At 42.6% G+C, this 18,009-nt stretch overlaps 1 protein-coding gene across 1 annotated transcript in view; it reads left to right on the top strand.

Annotated features, from left to right (window-relative positions):
• Positions 1 to 249: 249 nt before the first annotated feature.
• The window catches only part of GRAMD2B (GRAM domain containing 2B), a gene marked incomplete at both ends in the record, with an annotated part of 44,142 nt that continues 26,382 nt past the window's right edge, over positions 250 to 18,009 (top strand). The window contains one exon of the mRNA XM_084278037.1: positions 250 to 374. Within this exon, the coding sequence (XP_084134163.1) occupies positions 250 to 374 (125 nt within the window). The remainder of the gene's footprint in view (positions 375 to 18,009) is intronic.

Genomic DNA, 18,009 nt, shown 5'->3' on the forward strand with positions numbered 1-18,009 from the left:
TTGATATTAAAAACAACATTCCAAAGTCACAGTGTGCCTGGATTTGGTGAGTTTCATTTCCAAGTAAATCTATGAAGTGCTGCAGTTATGGAAGAAAACGAACTTATGTCACATCAATACGTTACTCATTAACTGGTTTTAAAAACTAGCCTGAGCTGGCGCCACACCAAGACTGCACTTCCTAGAGCAGTGAAAGGCTGTGCCTTGGAACAACTGAACTTCCTTAACTCCGCAGTTAACTCCGGCAAAATGATGAGAAAAGGGAATTCCTCAGAGGACTCAGTTTTCCTTTCTGAAAGTCAGAACAGCTTCCGAAAATCAAGTAATGACACCCCTGTCAGCCCTACAGAGAGTTTTGGATCAGTATTTGTAAGGTAAATCCTGACATGTTTTGAATGTTCTATATAAACTTGTCGCTGGGGGGGAGGAAGGCAGGGAACTGTGACAAATGCTCTGGTGAAAATACCCTGATGAAGCAGCTCAGTATTAGAAGGCAATGCATGTAGAGGCAGTAATTTCACTCGCATTACTGATTGCACTGGGGAGTGCTACTGTAAAGGAGAAGTTTGTAAGGGAGGACAGGAGGGTGTTGTTCTCTCTTTCTGTATCTATTACACTGAAGTGGGGCTTTGAATGTGTACAGCACTTTACACTAATAAACTCAAGTCTTAAAATGACCTCTGTGAGTTCATCCAATGCTATCTAGATATTTGAGTGGTTCTCTGTGCGAAAAATGTAAGCTTTGTTAGAAAAGGGAATTTAACAAAATACTTTCATGTGTGTTTTGGCATATATGAAACTTTACAATGTTTATTGAATTCTGTTTCAAGAGAAATACTGCTATAACCACAAGGAGTATTCATGGAGGTTCATTGCTTACATGAATGAGTACTGCTAAAGGGTTTGCTGATAGAACAATTACAGTTTTAAGGGGAAATCTGTTTTCTTACTTTGGAAGGGTGGACTTGTATTGTGGGCAAATCATGTGACTTTTAGACAGCATAGATAAATAAGGGAATGCAGTGTCAGAGAGCTACTGCCATTTATCCTTCCCTACCTACTGCAGAGGACAGAAGTAACCCATTCTGAATAAAGTAGCTTTAAAAAGTAGCTTCAAAGTAGCTTTGGAGATGTGCTGTTCCTTACCCAACTTGAAAATTCTTTACCAAGCATGGTTCTTAATATGCCTGAAGAGCGATTCGGAGGTAGCACCTCTATGTAGTCTTTGTGTGAGTGAATTGTATTTCTTTGTAGTTGTGCACAGATTCTTTATACAGGGTGATGCTCACATCACTAAGTGGGTCACAAGTATAAATTAAGTCTGCTGGCCTAATTTTTCATCTTTTGAAGGAGGGCTTTTTAATAGTATATTAGCATAATGTCCTTTCTTCGAACTCAAATGTCAGTGAGATAACATCCAACAGTTTGAACACAGAAAAAGGACTCGGAAATATTAATTAGAGCTCTCAAACACTCTTACCTAAAACTAATCACTTCAGGCCATTTTTTTTTAAATGACATGCACAAGCATTTTTGTATGCCTCTCTTGATCCCATTTTCTGATTAGGCACAGGACAGAAGTACCTACAGTGGTGTATGGAGGGTTCAACACAAGTAGGTGATGCTTAACCACTTCTAGTTTGGGTAATAGGTTTGCTTTCTTTTCTCTACCTAGCCTGGACCACTGGGCAGACAGATTTACCTACTTTTTTATTTACCACTAGATAACCAGTACACAAAAGCTACCATATATGCTCTGATAGCAGTGTGATCAGTCTTTACAAAGAACAGAGTCCTTTGCCTCAGATTTCTCAATAATCAACCTGCCTGCCAAGTAGTGAGTGGCAGGGGCAAACCTTCTAGAAAACCAGTTTACTCAACTGCTGTTTCAGTAAGAAGGATAACATGATCATAGAGCCCTGCTGTGAATCTATACACCTATTAACAGCACAGATGAAATATCAGGCTGCAAATACTAGACAATCTAATAAGAATGCATGATTGCACACAGAGAGCTAGTAGCTGGACTGAGCTCTCGTGAACTTGCTTTTCATGGATTTGTCACAGTCATGATACACTTCTACAAAACAAGCCACATGAAAAATCAGGGAAAGTGCTTTCAGAAAGAAGAAATGCAGGTTCTGCATTTGTAGGTACTATTTTCAATACAATTCTATTTAGTTACAGCATATTTCCCATACATGAGGATGCATCCACAGAGAAAATTGACAAAATTGATGATTGTTCTTATTCATACCAATTATTCATGCCTGAGGACAAAAACTGACTATATGTTTGAGGTTTATATACCCCTTTTTTTCACCTTTCTGTAATTGGCATCATGTGGATGAGCACAAATTTGTCAGAATCCAGGGGGTTATTAACATTTTGGACAGGGGAGCTCACAGTTTACCACCATGGCAGCATGTTATTCCTGACACAGAGCAGATCTGATTTCAGAATCAAATTAAGACTCTAGAGCTATAGATAAGATGTCAGCCATGCACTAAAGATGAAAGAATTGTATTGATAAAGTATTTGCCACATGTGTATGCAGCATTTTATCAGCATGAACATATAGAATTGTTCTGACACAGAGCATTTTCCCATAGTCCACATGAAAATGTTGACAAAACCAACAGGGATCTCTACGTGCCCTTTGGAGCCCATCCCTATAATCTAAGCCAATACCCTCTACCCAGATTTCCTAAACTCCAGAAAAATCTAAAGCCTGGTGTCTTTGACCAGTCTTCAGAAATACCCTGAAAAAAATATGTTGAGTATAATGCAATGAGATTTTGAATCAATTTAGATCAGGACTGCTAACCACCAACTCTGTTTATGTCATACTGTTACATATGTTAGTATCAACCCTAGCAATAAGCAAATGTAGGTTGTATATCAAGTGCTTGTTAAAAATACCATAAAGAATCAGCATTTTCCACTAACATTGATATTAGATAAAAATTATAAATTAAAAAAGAAAAAAGTACAGTAAGGAGAGGCACGTTTTCTTAAAGTGAAGGCTTAGAAACAGGAGTCAAAAGGGTCTTTGTGACCGTGAGAGAAGTGATAACATGAGTCATTCATATTATCTTGTGTCCCTCACTTTAACCTTCTTCACCTCAGAGTAAGAACAATGCTTTCCTAAACTGCTGGAAAGTCAGGCATTGTTGTTTTGGGGTTCTCTTTTTTGGTGGGAGATTCCATTTAACCTCAAAGAAGCTGTGCTAACTTTCACTTTCTTACTTAACATGCTACACTGCTACTCTTCAGACACTGTTGCATGACTAAAGGCTTCTCTCAAAGACATGATAATTGTATTTAGATACACCATGAATATTTGCATGCATGTACAACTGGTTCAAAGAGGTATCCATGTGTATTATTTTATGCGACACAACATAACTATTGATAATTACATAAATGCATGCACAATATTTATTAGACACAGCTTATCTGTTTTGTATCTTAAACATACTGGTGCACCTGGATCAAATTTTTTGTCCATGCAATCTGCCTACATAGATGTCACATTTGGATGTCACCCAGGACATCTGTGCGCAAAGGATAACAAATCAAGCAAAACTAATCCACCAGGGCAGAACAAGCAACATTTGTATTTAACTTTTCCTGCCTAGGTAGCCAATGTATTAAATGACAGTTATAAATGCAGAAAAAAAATTAATTTCACTGCCATGGGATTTGGTTCTTTCATTACAAATAACAAGACCTAGGCACTGCAGCATTCTAACAATGCCATCTACCAGGCACCCAAGGCAGTATATTGCTTGGGAAGTATGCCATGAACACTTTTTTTCTGAACTAAGAGGAAACTAACTTAGTATTCAGCCAGTTGACACTTTGCTGAAAAATGTATCTCCTAGGTAGGAGAACTGAGTTGTTACATGTCACTCAGATGCTTTTTTCAGAGTATAAGGAAATTGCCCTGAACGATTTGGAGAGGAACTGAATTACTTCACCAGTTCTGTTGTGTTTTGCCATTAACCCTCTTTCCCATACTGTTACACACAGTAAGATGTATCAGTAACACACACAGCATGCAGTGTGTCTTCTGTGACCCTACACAGCAAGCCATGTGAAGGTCACTCATATCAAAATGGCAGGAAATGTGCTGATGGAGCACATGTATAACGCACTACACGTTCAGTGTGAGGGGGCTGACACCACACTTCTAATACCCCAAGAGTTTTGGGTGATAATTTATCTCCTTTTTCCTTATGGGTGCTACAGTACGTAACTGTAGCGCAGTTTATTTCATCCACTTGCTTAACCCACAATGAACAGCCTCAGCATGCCTTATCATCTGTGGCAAGAAATGATGCAAGCAGCTGTCAGCTCACCTGACTTCATACATCCTATGAATCTCCCTGCCCAGAGGAAAGTTCAACCAATATAGTAATCCAGGCTCCTTTAAACAAAAACAACAACAAAAACAAAGGAGGAATGGATAGGCAGATACAGCATCTAGCAAACTGCTCAGAAAACAAATGGTCACCTGATAGAGGTTGCTAATCGACCTCACACTTTTAAAAACAAATAAAATTACTAAACTCCTAACCCAGGCAAAAAATGGAGATCATTAACCCAAACAGCATTTTAGACCTTATAAAACTGCACCACTAACTGTGTTCTGGCCCGAGTTATCTTGTATAGACTATTTAGGACCTTGGTTTACTGCGTTTATTTTAAGCGTGCTTCAAGTATGCCAAATGACTTGCAGATGTTTCTGAGCATTTTTGTTTGAGGGAGGAGTATCACTGACACCAGATCAGATCAGGTACATGTTTTTCTTGCTGGGTCTTGTAACCTCCAAAGACAGAGCTTACAGCCTCTCTGGGCAAACTCTTTAAACACTGCATCACTCTTTCAGTGCACTATTTTTCTCTTTCCTCATCTGCAACTCCCAAGCTGTAAGCCATTTCACTTTGTGCCTGACTTGTGTGTATTTTAGAAATCAAAATTTTTCACTGTTTCTCAATATCTTTCCAAATATCTTAGATTACATCTCATACTATCACAGATACTATTTTGACAGTACCTAACAGCAGACTTCTTTCCTATTGTATTTTTCAAAAGATTAATACAAGAACAGATTTAGCAGGTCTTTCATTACTCAATGGCTTTCAAGACATACAAGTAGTTTTCACAGAATCCTAGCAATGCAGAGCATCATACAGAAAACTGAAGACAAGATATATAATGACTTACAATCCAAAAGTATCTGTATTCAGATACTGTTAAGGCTGTATCTCTTTGTATGTTTTCACACCTGCAAGGAAGTACAGATGAATTCTTTACTGAGGAAAAACATACTCAGGGCTGTGGTGACCCTAGCTAGAGGCCAGATGCCCACCAAAGCTACTCTATCACTCCTATTCCAGCTGGACAAGGGAAAAAGTAGATATTGAGAGACTTAGGAGTTGAGATAAGGACAGGGAGGGATCATCACGCAATCAGCGTCATGGGCAAAACAGACTCAACACAGAATAAACTCTCATTTATTACACTGCACTGCACATCCAGTGACACCAGAGTTGGGTAACGAGAAGTCCTTTCTTCCCCCGCCCCCTGCCATTGTGGCATGGGGAGGGGCAGAGACTGGGGAAACGGGAGTTTCAGTCAGTTCCCCACAAGTCATTTTTCTTCTTAGCCAGGAAGCAGAGTGGGGGTATTCCTCACACTCTTCCTCTGCTCCAGCAAGGGGTTCCAGCCACAGGAGACAGTCCTCCACAAACTTCTCCCCGAGTCCTTTCTGTCGGGGTTTCAGCTCCTCACCAACTGGCTCAGTGTGGCTCCCTTCCATGGGCTGCTGACCTTCAGGCCCGGACTGCTCCAGCCTGGTCCCCAACAGAGTCACAAGTTCCCCCCGCAAACCTGTTCCAGCATGGATCAGTCTCTCCACAGGCTGCAGGTTTCACTGCCAGAAGCTTGCTCCAATGCAGGCTTCCTACAGGGTCACAGGGTCCTACAGGTGTCTCTACCCACTCCAGCATAGGGTCCTCCACAGGCTGCGAGGGAACAGCCTGCTTTACCATGGTCTTCTCCACAGGCTGCAGGGGAATCTCTCTCTCTGGCACCTGGGGCACCGCATCCCCCCACTTCTTCCCTGGCCTTGGTGTCTGCACAGTTTCTCACATCTTCTCACTCCCTTATCTGGTGGCAGAAAGCATCTGCTTGTGGTTTATTTCCTCCTAAATGTGATTCCCAGAGGCACTGTGACCACTGCTGATTGGCTTGGCATTGTTCAGCACTGGGTCCAGCCTTGAGCTGTTTGCTCTGTTGGGCCTGGGGGACACTTCTAGCTGCTTCCTGCAGAAGCCACCCCTGCAGTGTCCCTCAGGCATGCTGATACTCACCATATATGCTGAGAAATACTTTGTGAACAGCGTCAATGACTATACTGAAATAAAACCTCAACATACATAAATACTGTTGATTAAAACAATCTCAACCCTATTTATTTCCATCAAAATAGTCTTTAGCAGCCATCAGCAACATGCTATCCAAGAACCTCTAGGCATTGGTAGCAGTACTACTGCTTTTTATAGTCACCCTTCCAGTACTTCATTGGGCTCCTTTTTGTACTTTTCCTCATGTCATTCAAGACAGGATTAATCATTATTTTGATAAAATGAAGAAAAAAGCTTGGGGAAAAGAAAAAGATTTTTAAAAGGATATGTGATATGTAGAATGTCACACAGAGTCAAATCTAACAATCAGCTGCTCAGTGTACAAGAGGAGAGCACCTCAGTTGTCCTTCATAAAAGCTTCACCAGGTCATAGTGTTCAACAATTAAACCTGAGCCAGCCTCACCGTGCTGTGAAACACAAATATTTTTACTACAACTTATAAATAATGGTAGTGTGTATGTCACAGATAAAGAAATCTTTTAATCTTGCCTCTATTCAGCCTTTGTAAAGCTTCTGGTGTCCAGCTAGGGGGAAGGTGTAGGGAAGAGAGTACAGAAAACACAATTTATATTTTTTAATCTAAAGCTAAAGAAAAGAAGAAAATTGGCAAAATGGGAGAAGGTTTTTTCTAGTTCTTCATACTGAATAAATTAAGAAGCAATGGCTTTAAATTTTAGAAAGAAGGATTCAGGATCACATCAGCGATTCTTTCCCTGGATGACAGCAAACACTGGAATTGATTGCATGGACACAGTGTTTATTTTTAAGAATTTAGACAACTGTCTTTTCAGGAACAACACAAGAAGAGCAGGCCTTGCCTTGGGATAGGGAATGAAATTCGTAAGTCAGTGAGTGTCTTTCTGCCTTTCTGTTAAAAAAATAATTTAAGATAGATACAAAATCACAAATAAAGTTTTTCCTATTACTTAATCTCTAGTTTTTCAAACTTTGCTGTGTTACACATAATGGTGAAGGTCCCAATTATCAAAAACCTCAATCCTCTCTAAGGCTTAATGTAGTCTTATCAGAGCAGGAGCATGACATTTTTTACCTACGTGGCATCACTGGTACTGCAGGCATTAAACAGTAATCAGTAATTTTATAGTACACTAATTTCTCTTTTTCTCCTCAGTCTGCACTTCAGCAATTACAGAAACACACAGTTCAGATTTTCACACCACAGTGGGTCTCTGTTGATGACAGCTTGGTCTTCACATACTTGCTTTACTGTATTTATATACATGAGCAATTATGTGTGCAGTAAAAGGTTCTTTGTGGGGATTTCTTTGCATATGTAAGACTTGCCACAGCATATCAAAATAAAAGTATACGGTTTTCAAGTATATTCCACCCACATAAGCAACTGCAGATTTGGTTGTTCAATACAAGGCCCTCCTCACTGCACATGACTAAGAATCTGGCATTCAGGGCTTGTGTCCTTTCACTCTCTACTTGCCCCACCATGCACTGTGCGAGAAAGCTTGGCCACAGAGTTTCTCTTTCAAATCTGCCAAAAAGCACAAGCTATAATCATTAGTGATTACTTCCACTGTCATTAACAATAATAACAAAATGCACCATTGGAAATTTGCTAGAAGCAAGTCTCCAACAAGTTAATATACCCTGATATGGAACAAAACATTCAGTAAGGATTCATTTTCAGTGTCCAGGCTGCAGGCACCAATTTTTGGCATGTGAGTTTCTTCTATAGTAAATACTCTGACTAATTAAAACAGAGAGCTTTGCATTCCTTGAAAATTGAGCCAAATGAAACTAAATCAGAGACTGAGCTCCGGGGACCAAGCAGCTCCTTTCCAGTTCTTGCAGTGCTCTGTAGAGGCAGGAAACTGGGGAATGAGTGAACAAAACAGTCCGTGGTAGCAATTCTCTTCTGTGGCTAAACCTGCCAGAGACTGAAAATGTACAAACTCAGGAGGAAGCTGATTTTATTTGTTCAAGTATCTAAAAGTCAGATTCTCACCTACTGTAAACTAGCATTGCTATGGTGAAGTGGGAATAGCTATGCAAGAGTTACTCAACCACAAGACTCCCTTCAGTCTCCAAGTTAGGATTGAAATAGGAACTGATACCTTTCCAGTGCAATCTCTAAAAACAAGATGAAGGGTAGGCAGCCACTTTTCATATTGATTCCATACATACTGTGCATGGTAGTGCACAATGCTATGGGAAAAATTCCCAGGGGACCCAAAACCTTATGGAAATCACTGCATCCCAGCAAAGGGTCCTGGGTCCAGAAAGACACAGGATGACAACCTGCTTTTTTCTCTTTCATTTCCAGCTCTACTTGCAGGCCAGACAGATGAAATGGGGTCTATTCTGTCATCCTTTGGATAAATGGGAGGCCACTATGTTACCTTAGGTTGCATCTGGCATAAGGAGGTTGGAAAGGGTATGCAATGCAGTGCCAAACCTGCCCAGCTGCTCTGCAGAGGAGCATAAGGCAGACTCAGTTTCATAGGTACCAATCTAAGAGGTCTAAATAATTTTTCTTTCAAATTACATCTCATTTCTTTTCCACATGTCCCTCAGTTTTCATGTTAAATAATACATAAACATTAGTCAATGGTGTTTCCCAGACACGTGGCCATTTTAAATGTCTTCCTTTCTATGTCTTCCTTTCTATGCAACTTGTCCAAAGACATTGTACCTAGAGCTAATTAAACCCACTGGTCTAAGACCATACAGCAATCCAACTTTTTTCTGCAGGACCTGTGTGCTCGAACAGCTATGGGAATCCTGAGCCTTTCTACCATTAACACCTCTTTCTTTTTACTGATTATCTGAATGTATCACAACACTACTAAATACTTAGATCTTGCACTTTCAGAATACTGTTTTAGTATCACGCAAACTGACGCCTATCTGAGTGATGTGTCCTAGGGAGCCTGCTTTGGCAGGGGGGTTGGACCCGGTGATCTCTTGAGGTCCCTTCCAACCCCTACAATTCTGTGATACTGTGATTCTGTGAAACCTAACAGTGCCACTGAAAAGATGCTTTGTACATCCTTTAATCTGAAATGTGCATTACTCTTTGCCTTCTAGCCTTATGCTCACTAGCACAGACCACTTTCTGGTACATACTGCCCCCTTACTTCCCACAGTCTCATGATTAAGAAAGAAAACTTTAATATACTCCTGTTACTCTGTTGCTACATTCTATCATATTAAACCAAGAAAACTGACCTTTTCTCTAGAGATACTACTTCCAACTCTCATCCCACAGTTGGCTTTCCTTATATTGTACTGCTATAGCCAGAGACGTCCATCTTTTCTTCAGGAAAACGCTAACTCACTAAACCGAACAGCAGCTGGGGTTGAGATGCACAGCTATTTAACCTGGGGGCACACAACTTCCCCAACTGCCCCACCAGCACGAGCTGGGAGGAAGTTTGCTCCAGTTTTTGAATGACATCAGGTCATCTCCCAAGCAGGTAACCCAGCCCGGGGTGCTGCTGAGGAGAAAGGAAACAAACAAAACCCCACACCCGAGGCAGCCAAAGGTAGAAGTACTCAGCTGATCACCACAGGAATTTGAGTGTGCACACCTGTCTGGCGGCCAGCGTTAATATTTGGACTACCAGCTGCTCCAAAGAGATACTGGAGAAGGGCACTGACAGGAACCTGCGGCGGAAGCCTGCTTTTTGTGAACTGCTACCGAGCCCTCTCCCAGGCTGGGCCGGGCAGCTGCCTGTGTGGCTGGCCCGGCTGCCTTCACCCGAGGGGCCCGGCTGCCTTCACCCGAGGGGCCCGGCTGCCTTCACCCGAGGGGCCCGGCTGCCTTCACCCGAGGGGCCCGGCCCGCGTTCACCGCCCCCTTCTCTCCTCAGACCCAGTGTGGGTGAAACCACATCTCCCGGCCCGCCGCATGAAAGATTAAGGGCGCCTTTTGTTCGAGCCCGCGGGAGGCTGCGGCTCACGCGACAACGTCCCGCCTAAATAATTTAAGGCGCGTAACGGATCGGCCACGCGGGGAGCGTGAGCTGCCGCCACCGCCCGCGCCAGGCACGTTGCGGCCGGAACCGGGTCCAACTTGCCTGCCGCGGCCTGGGACGGCTGCCAGCCGCGGCCGGACGGGACGAACCGGTTTTCAGCGCCTTCCCACCGCTGGCCCGCGTTCCAGCTCCAGCCGGCCCAGCGAGGCGGTGGCCGCGCTGGGGCCCGCCCCGGGGCGGGGCGGCTCGGGCCGCCGGTGGAGTGCCGTGCGGCGGCGGCGGGCTGTGTCGTACTGCGTGGTGCCGATGGTGCTCATGACCGAGCAGCGGTGCGATGCGGAGGAGCCGAAGGCTGCGCGGGCCGCTGCCCGGCGGGAAAACAGGGGCGCCCTGCGGCTGTGAGTACTGCCCGGAGCGGGAGGGCGGATGCGAGCCCGGCCGCCTGCCCGCCCGCCGGGACCCGGCGCAGCGATGCGGGGACCGCGGCTCCTGCCCGGGCCGCCCCGCGGGAGAGAGGCCGCGGAGAGTTGCTCGGTGGAGTCGCGGCGCCCACCGGGCCCTGTGAGGAGCGGGTGGCCGGCAGAGCCCTCCGGGGCGGTGGGGATTTGGCGCGTTGGGGGCTTCGCTGTTGTGGGCGTTGGCTTTGGTCTGAACTTCATAGGGCAGAGTCGCCAAGGGATCTCCGCGCCCGGGCTGAAATTAAGCACGAACGTCTCTGCCCAGGCGAGATCTGGGCTCTTCGGGAGGCGGCCCCAAGCACAGCGTTGAACTCCGAAGTTGTACTTTTGGGAGCAAGGCGTGTGAGCGTTGTTACCATTAATTTCGTGCAACCGCCTGGAAATCCTTCTCAGCCGTGGCACAGAAATCCAGCAGCTGTGCTTTATTGCTTGCGGGAATGTGTATGGGCTCCTGGGGGAAGCTGTGATCCGCTCCTCTGGGTGACGGGGAAACACAGGATTTGATTGAAAGTTTGCAAACTGTGATACGGGCAGGATGCTGTAAGGTGTGAATTCACTCTGACTCCAGTCCCAGGCAGAGATGGGATGGGCCAGTCCGACAAGGAGGTGGGCACCTGTCTGCCTTGATACGTTTTCCCACCACAGTCCTTGCCCAGCATGGCCATACCTGTGCCTATACCTGGCCTCCTGCTTTTTAAGCTGAGAGATACTGTAACAATGGAGCAGATGAAGAGATAAAAAATACTTTAGATTCTTTGGCAGGAAGAGGAAACCTTGCTGGCTGCTTGGGCTAAATGATGGAAGCTAGGGCAGTCAGAGGGCTGCCCCTTAACATGGGTGGGAGGACTTCCAGCACTCCCCTGAGGCCACTGACCTTCCCAGCCTCTCGTTTGCTGGGGACATTAGAGGTTAAAGGCTGCATCACCTGCGTTGGTCTTTGGCTTCCTGTGGAGGTCTCAAGTTGTTTAGGTGCTTGTATGCAATGACATATGCAAATTGCTGGAATGAAGCAGCTGCCGGGTTCCATACCAGGCTCCCAGTTACGAGTCACAGGGATGCTGTTTGAGAAGAGTCTGTGTGAAACAAGACACTAAAAAATCTGAGGCTTTCTGTACTCTTCTTCCCCCTGGAAAAAAGTCACTTTCTCCTAATCTGGGATGATTCCCCTCTGCAAAGAACTTTTTTTTAAGAAAGATTTCATCTTAGCCTCCAAGAGAAAGGACAAGTTACCAGCAACTTTTTCTGGAAAGAGCTCTGAGAAGGTCTGTGTTGGTCCATTCCCCCCCACCCATCTGTTGTATCTCTAGTCTCTAAGCAGGTGTATCACAGTGAAGTCTGTTGCCAGAAATAACTTGCTTGTTAGAGAGCACTGAGAATCAAAGTGTCTTCTAAGTGTCCTTAATCCTCTACGGTGTAGTCGCATCAGTGGCTTCTGATGCGACTACACCGCATGCGACTACACAAATGAGACATAATTCCCTGACCTTCTGTAGAGCCTTCTGACTTCAAGCCTTGGGTCCTCTTTCCCCCCACAGAATTATGCTAATGAGCTTCAAGAAGTTCTTCAGGGACATGAGGTCTGTATCTATTTTTTCTCTTGAGAAGAATTCTGAGACAGTGTATAGAAAGCTTCATGTCAGAGATGTTGTACATGCGCAGCCAAGTGATCTTTGGTTTGTCCGTAGGTGTTTAATTTTTCAATGTGAGTTCAGTCTTAACTAGTGTCGTAAGTGGAGAAGTCTCACTCTCTGTGACTTTCCTGGTTTTTAGTGGTCAGTCTTTGCTGTTGAGTAGAAGGTTGGTGTTGTGCAGGGGAAAGCTATGCAGGCTGTTACAATGCAAGCTGCAGCGTTCGGAAATGCTAGCCTAGGCAGCAAGTGGGTGAAGAGACTGGGGTAGGCAGAAAAGTTGAAATGCCTTGTCTTAAACTAGAAAATTGTTTAAGCATTTGTTGAGTAGAAACAAAGTTGGAATTTATTTGCCAATCCCATTTAACTGGTAGATGGATCTTTCAGGGAAAGTCACATTCACTTAACTATGAGTGAACCTCTGAAACCAAGGAAATTTGGTTTGTCTACCATGAAGCTACAGGCAGGATTGTTCATCTGAAGAACAAGAACAGAGTCTCAGGTTTGATTCAGTTAGAAGTGGACTTGTTAAAAACTGGATTGCTGAAGATTTGTTTTTAGAAAATTTTGTAAATAAGTGTGTGTATTTGTTTTGTTCCTTTCATGTACTTCCAAAGAACAATATGCAACCAACAGAGCTCATGCTGACCTCTGTTTGAAACAAATCCTCACAGAGTTATAGGAGTTCAGGGAATCTTTTAGTGCTGTCCAAAGCTCAGGAGAGAGATTTATGTGTGTATTGTAATCTGTACTTCCTGGAGCTATGCTTAAAATGTTCAGTTTAGAGATGAACTTTATAGCTCAACACACTTCTGCTGTTACCATAACAGTATCCTTGGGAATAGGTGCTTCTGCAGGATTGAAGCTGTAGAAGTTTTTGAGGAGGGTTTTGTTGGAATTTTTTTTAATTATTATTATTTCAATATTAGATCCGAGAAGATTATATTTACCTCCAGTAATTCAGAAAGCTTTATATAGAAGGACATAAGTGTGTTCATACTGATTAAGAAAATGGGCTTCTCTGGCATGTCAGGCAAATGGTTTTATCTTTGCAAAGTTTGTAGTACATCTCTAGGGCTTAACCCCAGAGATAAGGCTGTGTGGAAGAGGAGCACTTCTATTATTTGCAGCTAAAATACTGATGTGCTAAGAGTTTGTGGATTTTCTCCCAAGTAAATCAACTGCTCCTGGACAGAAAACACCTTCTGCATGTTGTTACCTGACCATTGCATCCTAATGTGGCCTTAGACCAAAAATGAATTAACCCTTGCATTGTCCTTGGAGGATATTTATTTTTCTGACTTGAAAGTGGGGTGTGTTATGTTTGTGATGGTGCTGAACCTGCTTCAGAAGCTGTCAGCCCCTCTGCAGGGACAGCTGGTGGAACAGATGTTGTACCATTGAAAACAGTGTGGTACATTAAGGAGAAATGGCAGAGGTATAGTAACAAGCAGTTCATATTCCGTATCATCATCCTCCTTTTACACACACTTGCTTCTGTTGAAGCTAATACAGCATTTTCTGGTTTGCACAGATAGTATTTGGCCTCGTACCATTAAATTTCTCTGTATTAGGGCAGTGTGCTGAGTTACTGTATGGTAAGATACCACTAATGTTAAACAGCACACAGTTACAGCATAAGGTAATGTCCAGTTTCTGGGTGTAACTTAGGAAATGAGGAGGCTGGGGTATAAGACTGATGGGTATGGAATGGTTTAGATTTTGTTACATTTTTTTACATTGTGGATCTTGGGGAAAGTACATTACTGAAGCAGTGGGAAATGCTTATAGGCAAATTGCATACCATGACTGGTTTGTCTGACGTATTGTGCTGCCATAACAATCGTCTTCTAATAACAGTTGATCACCTTCTAATAACTGTTAATAAGTTAAAAGACAATTGACTGACCTGTGTGTAATCGCAAGTGTAACATTTTTCCCTAAACTCTCTTACTGGAGAGAAATACAAAATGCAGAGAAAAAAAGGGAGATTATTTATTACACATTCAAAGTTTTATTTTAGCTTTGATCCAGATTAAGTCCTTTCCAGTGGCCAAACTTATACTGTTAGGGATTTTAGGGAGGTTTGTGAGTTGGTTTTTTTTTTCAGAAAAAAGTATAGGTATACGCCCATATTATTCATGCTCTGTACTTTCAGTGGATGGAAATATTTGCACACATTAAGTATCATATTTAGTAGTTCTTTCGTGGTACTTCTTCCCTATTTTTACAGCGAAAGTTGTAATGTGTGATCTGAAAAGGATAGGCTGCCAAAATAAGACATTTAAATTTGAAGTGTGACAGAATAAATTTCCAGTCTGGGTAACCTCCATTTGTTCATTATGATGTTTTAAAATTCTCCTGGGTTTTTTCCCTTTTTTCTTGACATTCTTTGTTCAACGTATATAAATGGTTAAGTTATAGAAGCAGCTTTTTAAAAATAATTGTGCCAATTGTAAAGGCATGCCATGAATCAGAGCACCCCTTTCTTTGTATCAAAGGGCCTCATTGGCTAACCTGAAACACTCCCAAATGTGCTCTCTTTACTGGTTACAGGCAGCCTGTGAGAAATGCTTGTTAGGCAACATAATACTACAGATAATCTTTAGGCAGCAGGATTTGTTGCTGGTATTTGACAGGTGATGCATAAACATAGTATCAGACTATGTCTTTTTACTACCATCTCCATAAATGTTGCAGTTATGTGGTTAGAAGTTATGCACTTATCTAATGATGCCACTGCTGGGACTGATGATCTTCATGCTCTGTACGTAGCTGTTGCCAAGTCCATATATATCCTTTCCAGTTAACCTTTTTAGGCTTGTGTTGCCAGAGAGATTGTGTGTTTGGTCTAGCAATCTTTGCAGATGTCTTTCCGTAGTACTTATTTTACCCAAAATTCCTAGGTAGCCATCTGGATTCTGCTAGGCTGATCAGCAAAAGCCTCTTCAATTGTTGTCATCACAGAGCAAAACATATTCCTGCAGGTAGTAGGAATATGGTAGGACAAGCTTTCTTTCTCTGTTTTGACGCTTTTTCTTGAAAAAAAAAAAAACCCGCTCTTTCTTTATCTAGAAGATTTCTGAGCTACCACAGAGAGATTATGTTTTCTTGCCAGGAAACTGTAAACAAATATTTTAAAAATCCGTTTTTCCTTCCAGATAATGCAAGGGTCAGTGAGAGATTCCAGGAGGACATGGGGACACCTGCTCCCTGCCCACATGCTCTATAAGAGCCTCGTTTTCCTCTTTGTAAATTGGCTCATGCTGGGGTGACGGTTACAGTCATGGAATTAAGTACTGGGATGTTGGGCACCTGAATAAAGAGAGAACCAGGGGCTGTAGTAATATGTACAAGGAGAACACAGTTGCCTCTTCTTAATTCCCTGGCAACTGAGCTTAAGTGCTGTGCTGAAGTATTCACGTCCTTTAACTAAACTTACCTGGCACTGACTGTCTTCTGCCTCCATCCTTGAAAAAATAGCACACTAAGGTGAGGGAGGTTAACAAGCTTCCAGAGAGAATGTGTAGGCAGGAAATAATGTGTAGATTGTCCATAGGGAGCAAAGAAACTCAGCAAGGTAGAGGATGTAGAGGCAGACTGAAGCCCTCCTCCTCTGTGTTTAGATGGGGGAAAGCCTCCTAGTTACTGTGCTATGAAGCACAGTTCCTGACATGCCCCCCAAAATACAACTGTACTTAGGCGTGTCCTCTACGAAGATCCATTCCTGTAGATGCATCAGTGGTTTAGCCCTCTGGGAATCTTTGCTTAGGCTAAGCAAGATAGACCACCTAGGCTACCTATGCTACGCTAGCTCAGGAAGTGTTGTTTAGGATTTTTCAGACTTTTTCTGGACAAAAAGTAATGCTACAGTACAAAAGTCCAGTAAATAACAAAATTATATATATGCCTATTTGATTTTTATGATACATGTAAATATGCTGTGGCCAGCATAGGAGAAGGTAGATGTTGCCATGGAAGATGATGTGTGGCCAGTGGAAAGGCTCATACTGAAGAAGGAGACTTACAGGGCATTAATGTCATGGTGGCACTGAAAAGAGGTGGTCAAGCTACCCCTAGCAGAGGTCTGACCACCATGTGTCACATCTGACTCTAATAAGAACTAATTTTCCCAAGACTTGGGAAGGAAAATCCTTACATACATAGAGTGACACAGTCAAAGGCAATATTGTGATTGTTGTCAGAGCGAGCCATTGTTGGAAGCTAGTATTTCCTAGTGTGAAATAGTAGCTTTTGTATTATATTATCTACATTTTTCTGGTGTTTGCCATGAACACATGGGTGGGTCTGTTAAGAGAAATTGTAGGACACAAAGATAATTATGGGAAATTCAGCATTGCCCTTGGTGAACAGTGAGTGTCCAACAGTGATTTCACTTTGATCCACTTCCATTCTTGATGGAAGGTGTGATGAAGCAGGGTAGATGAACACAATTAGATGTTCATCTCAGGTAGTGTTTTCCACTGGGCTTTGTTGTGCACTATTCTTGCCAGGGAACCAAAAAAAGCATTGTACTCTTGAATCTCTTGGAATATCTACTTCAGATTTTCTCTGCTCAATTAGTGCTGTCTTTTAAAGAGAGAAGCCTCATTAATGATTGTGGGTGTTCTGTTGTCAGTGCTAGTTCTCAAAGAAACTGCTACATGGTCAAGCCTATCAATCCTTCTCTTTGTGTGTAACTTGTCCCAAGAATCAAAATTACTTTCTCCTGTACATTGATTACAACACTTTGTGTGAGTCATTATTTCTAAAATTCCATAAACCAGAACCTTCTGATCAAATGATTCATGCATCTTAATTTTTTAACTTTATTTTTTTAAGCAGAAGAAAAAGGAATAAAGGTGTTAGTAAAATTGTTCCCAAACTTCTGCTGTCATCTCTAACTGTCCAATTGCTGGTGTATGATTCCTTTTTTTTTTTTTAATGCTAATTCAGTCTGTTGTAATGATTTAGTTTTTTTTTTCAAATACACAATTATACTGGAAAACTGGCAGCCAAGTCTTCTATCAAGTGGAGGCATGTTGATCTGGAGTTCTTCCTCCAGAAAAAGAGAGAGAGCTTCAGGTAATGAGTACAAACCTTTATGCTTATGATCTGGTGGTTAAGCTTCATTTGTAAAGGTGCTTGTGTTATTCCAGAGGAGACTTGTGGTGTTTCTGCAGTAGATCTAATTGATACATGTTTGTGAGGTGATACAGAACACATGGATTGTGTATAGATGCAGTATTTGTCCTTTTTTTATTGAACTGGGTATACAAGTGTCAGGTAGACCTTTGCCCTTTTTTCTGCACCCTGAACAACTCCTACATGATGAATTCTTTTTTCTTTTCCTTTTTTTATGTTACCTCTGGAAGCTAGAGGTAAAAAATGTGATCTGCGACAAGGCTGCATGCTTCCTTTTCAGTAGGAATTGTGATCCTACTTTTTGGTCTTTTTCAGGGTTAGAAGATAAGGCAGGATAGACCTAGGAGACAGAAAAAACCTTTCTTCCTGGAGGCTGTCAGGAGGTTGTAA

This window comes from Gallinula chloropus (genome assembly GCF_964237585.1).
Source record: "Gallinula chloropus genome assembly, chromosome: Z".
Lineage (NCBI taxonomy): Eukaryota > Metazoa > Chordata > Aves > Gruiformes > Rallidae > Gallinula > Gallinula chloropus.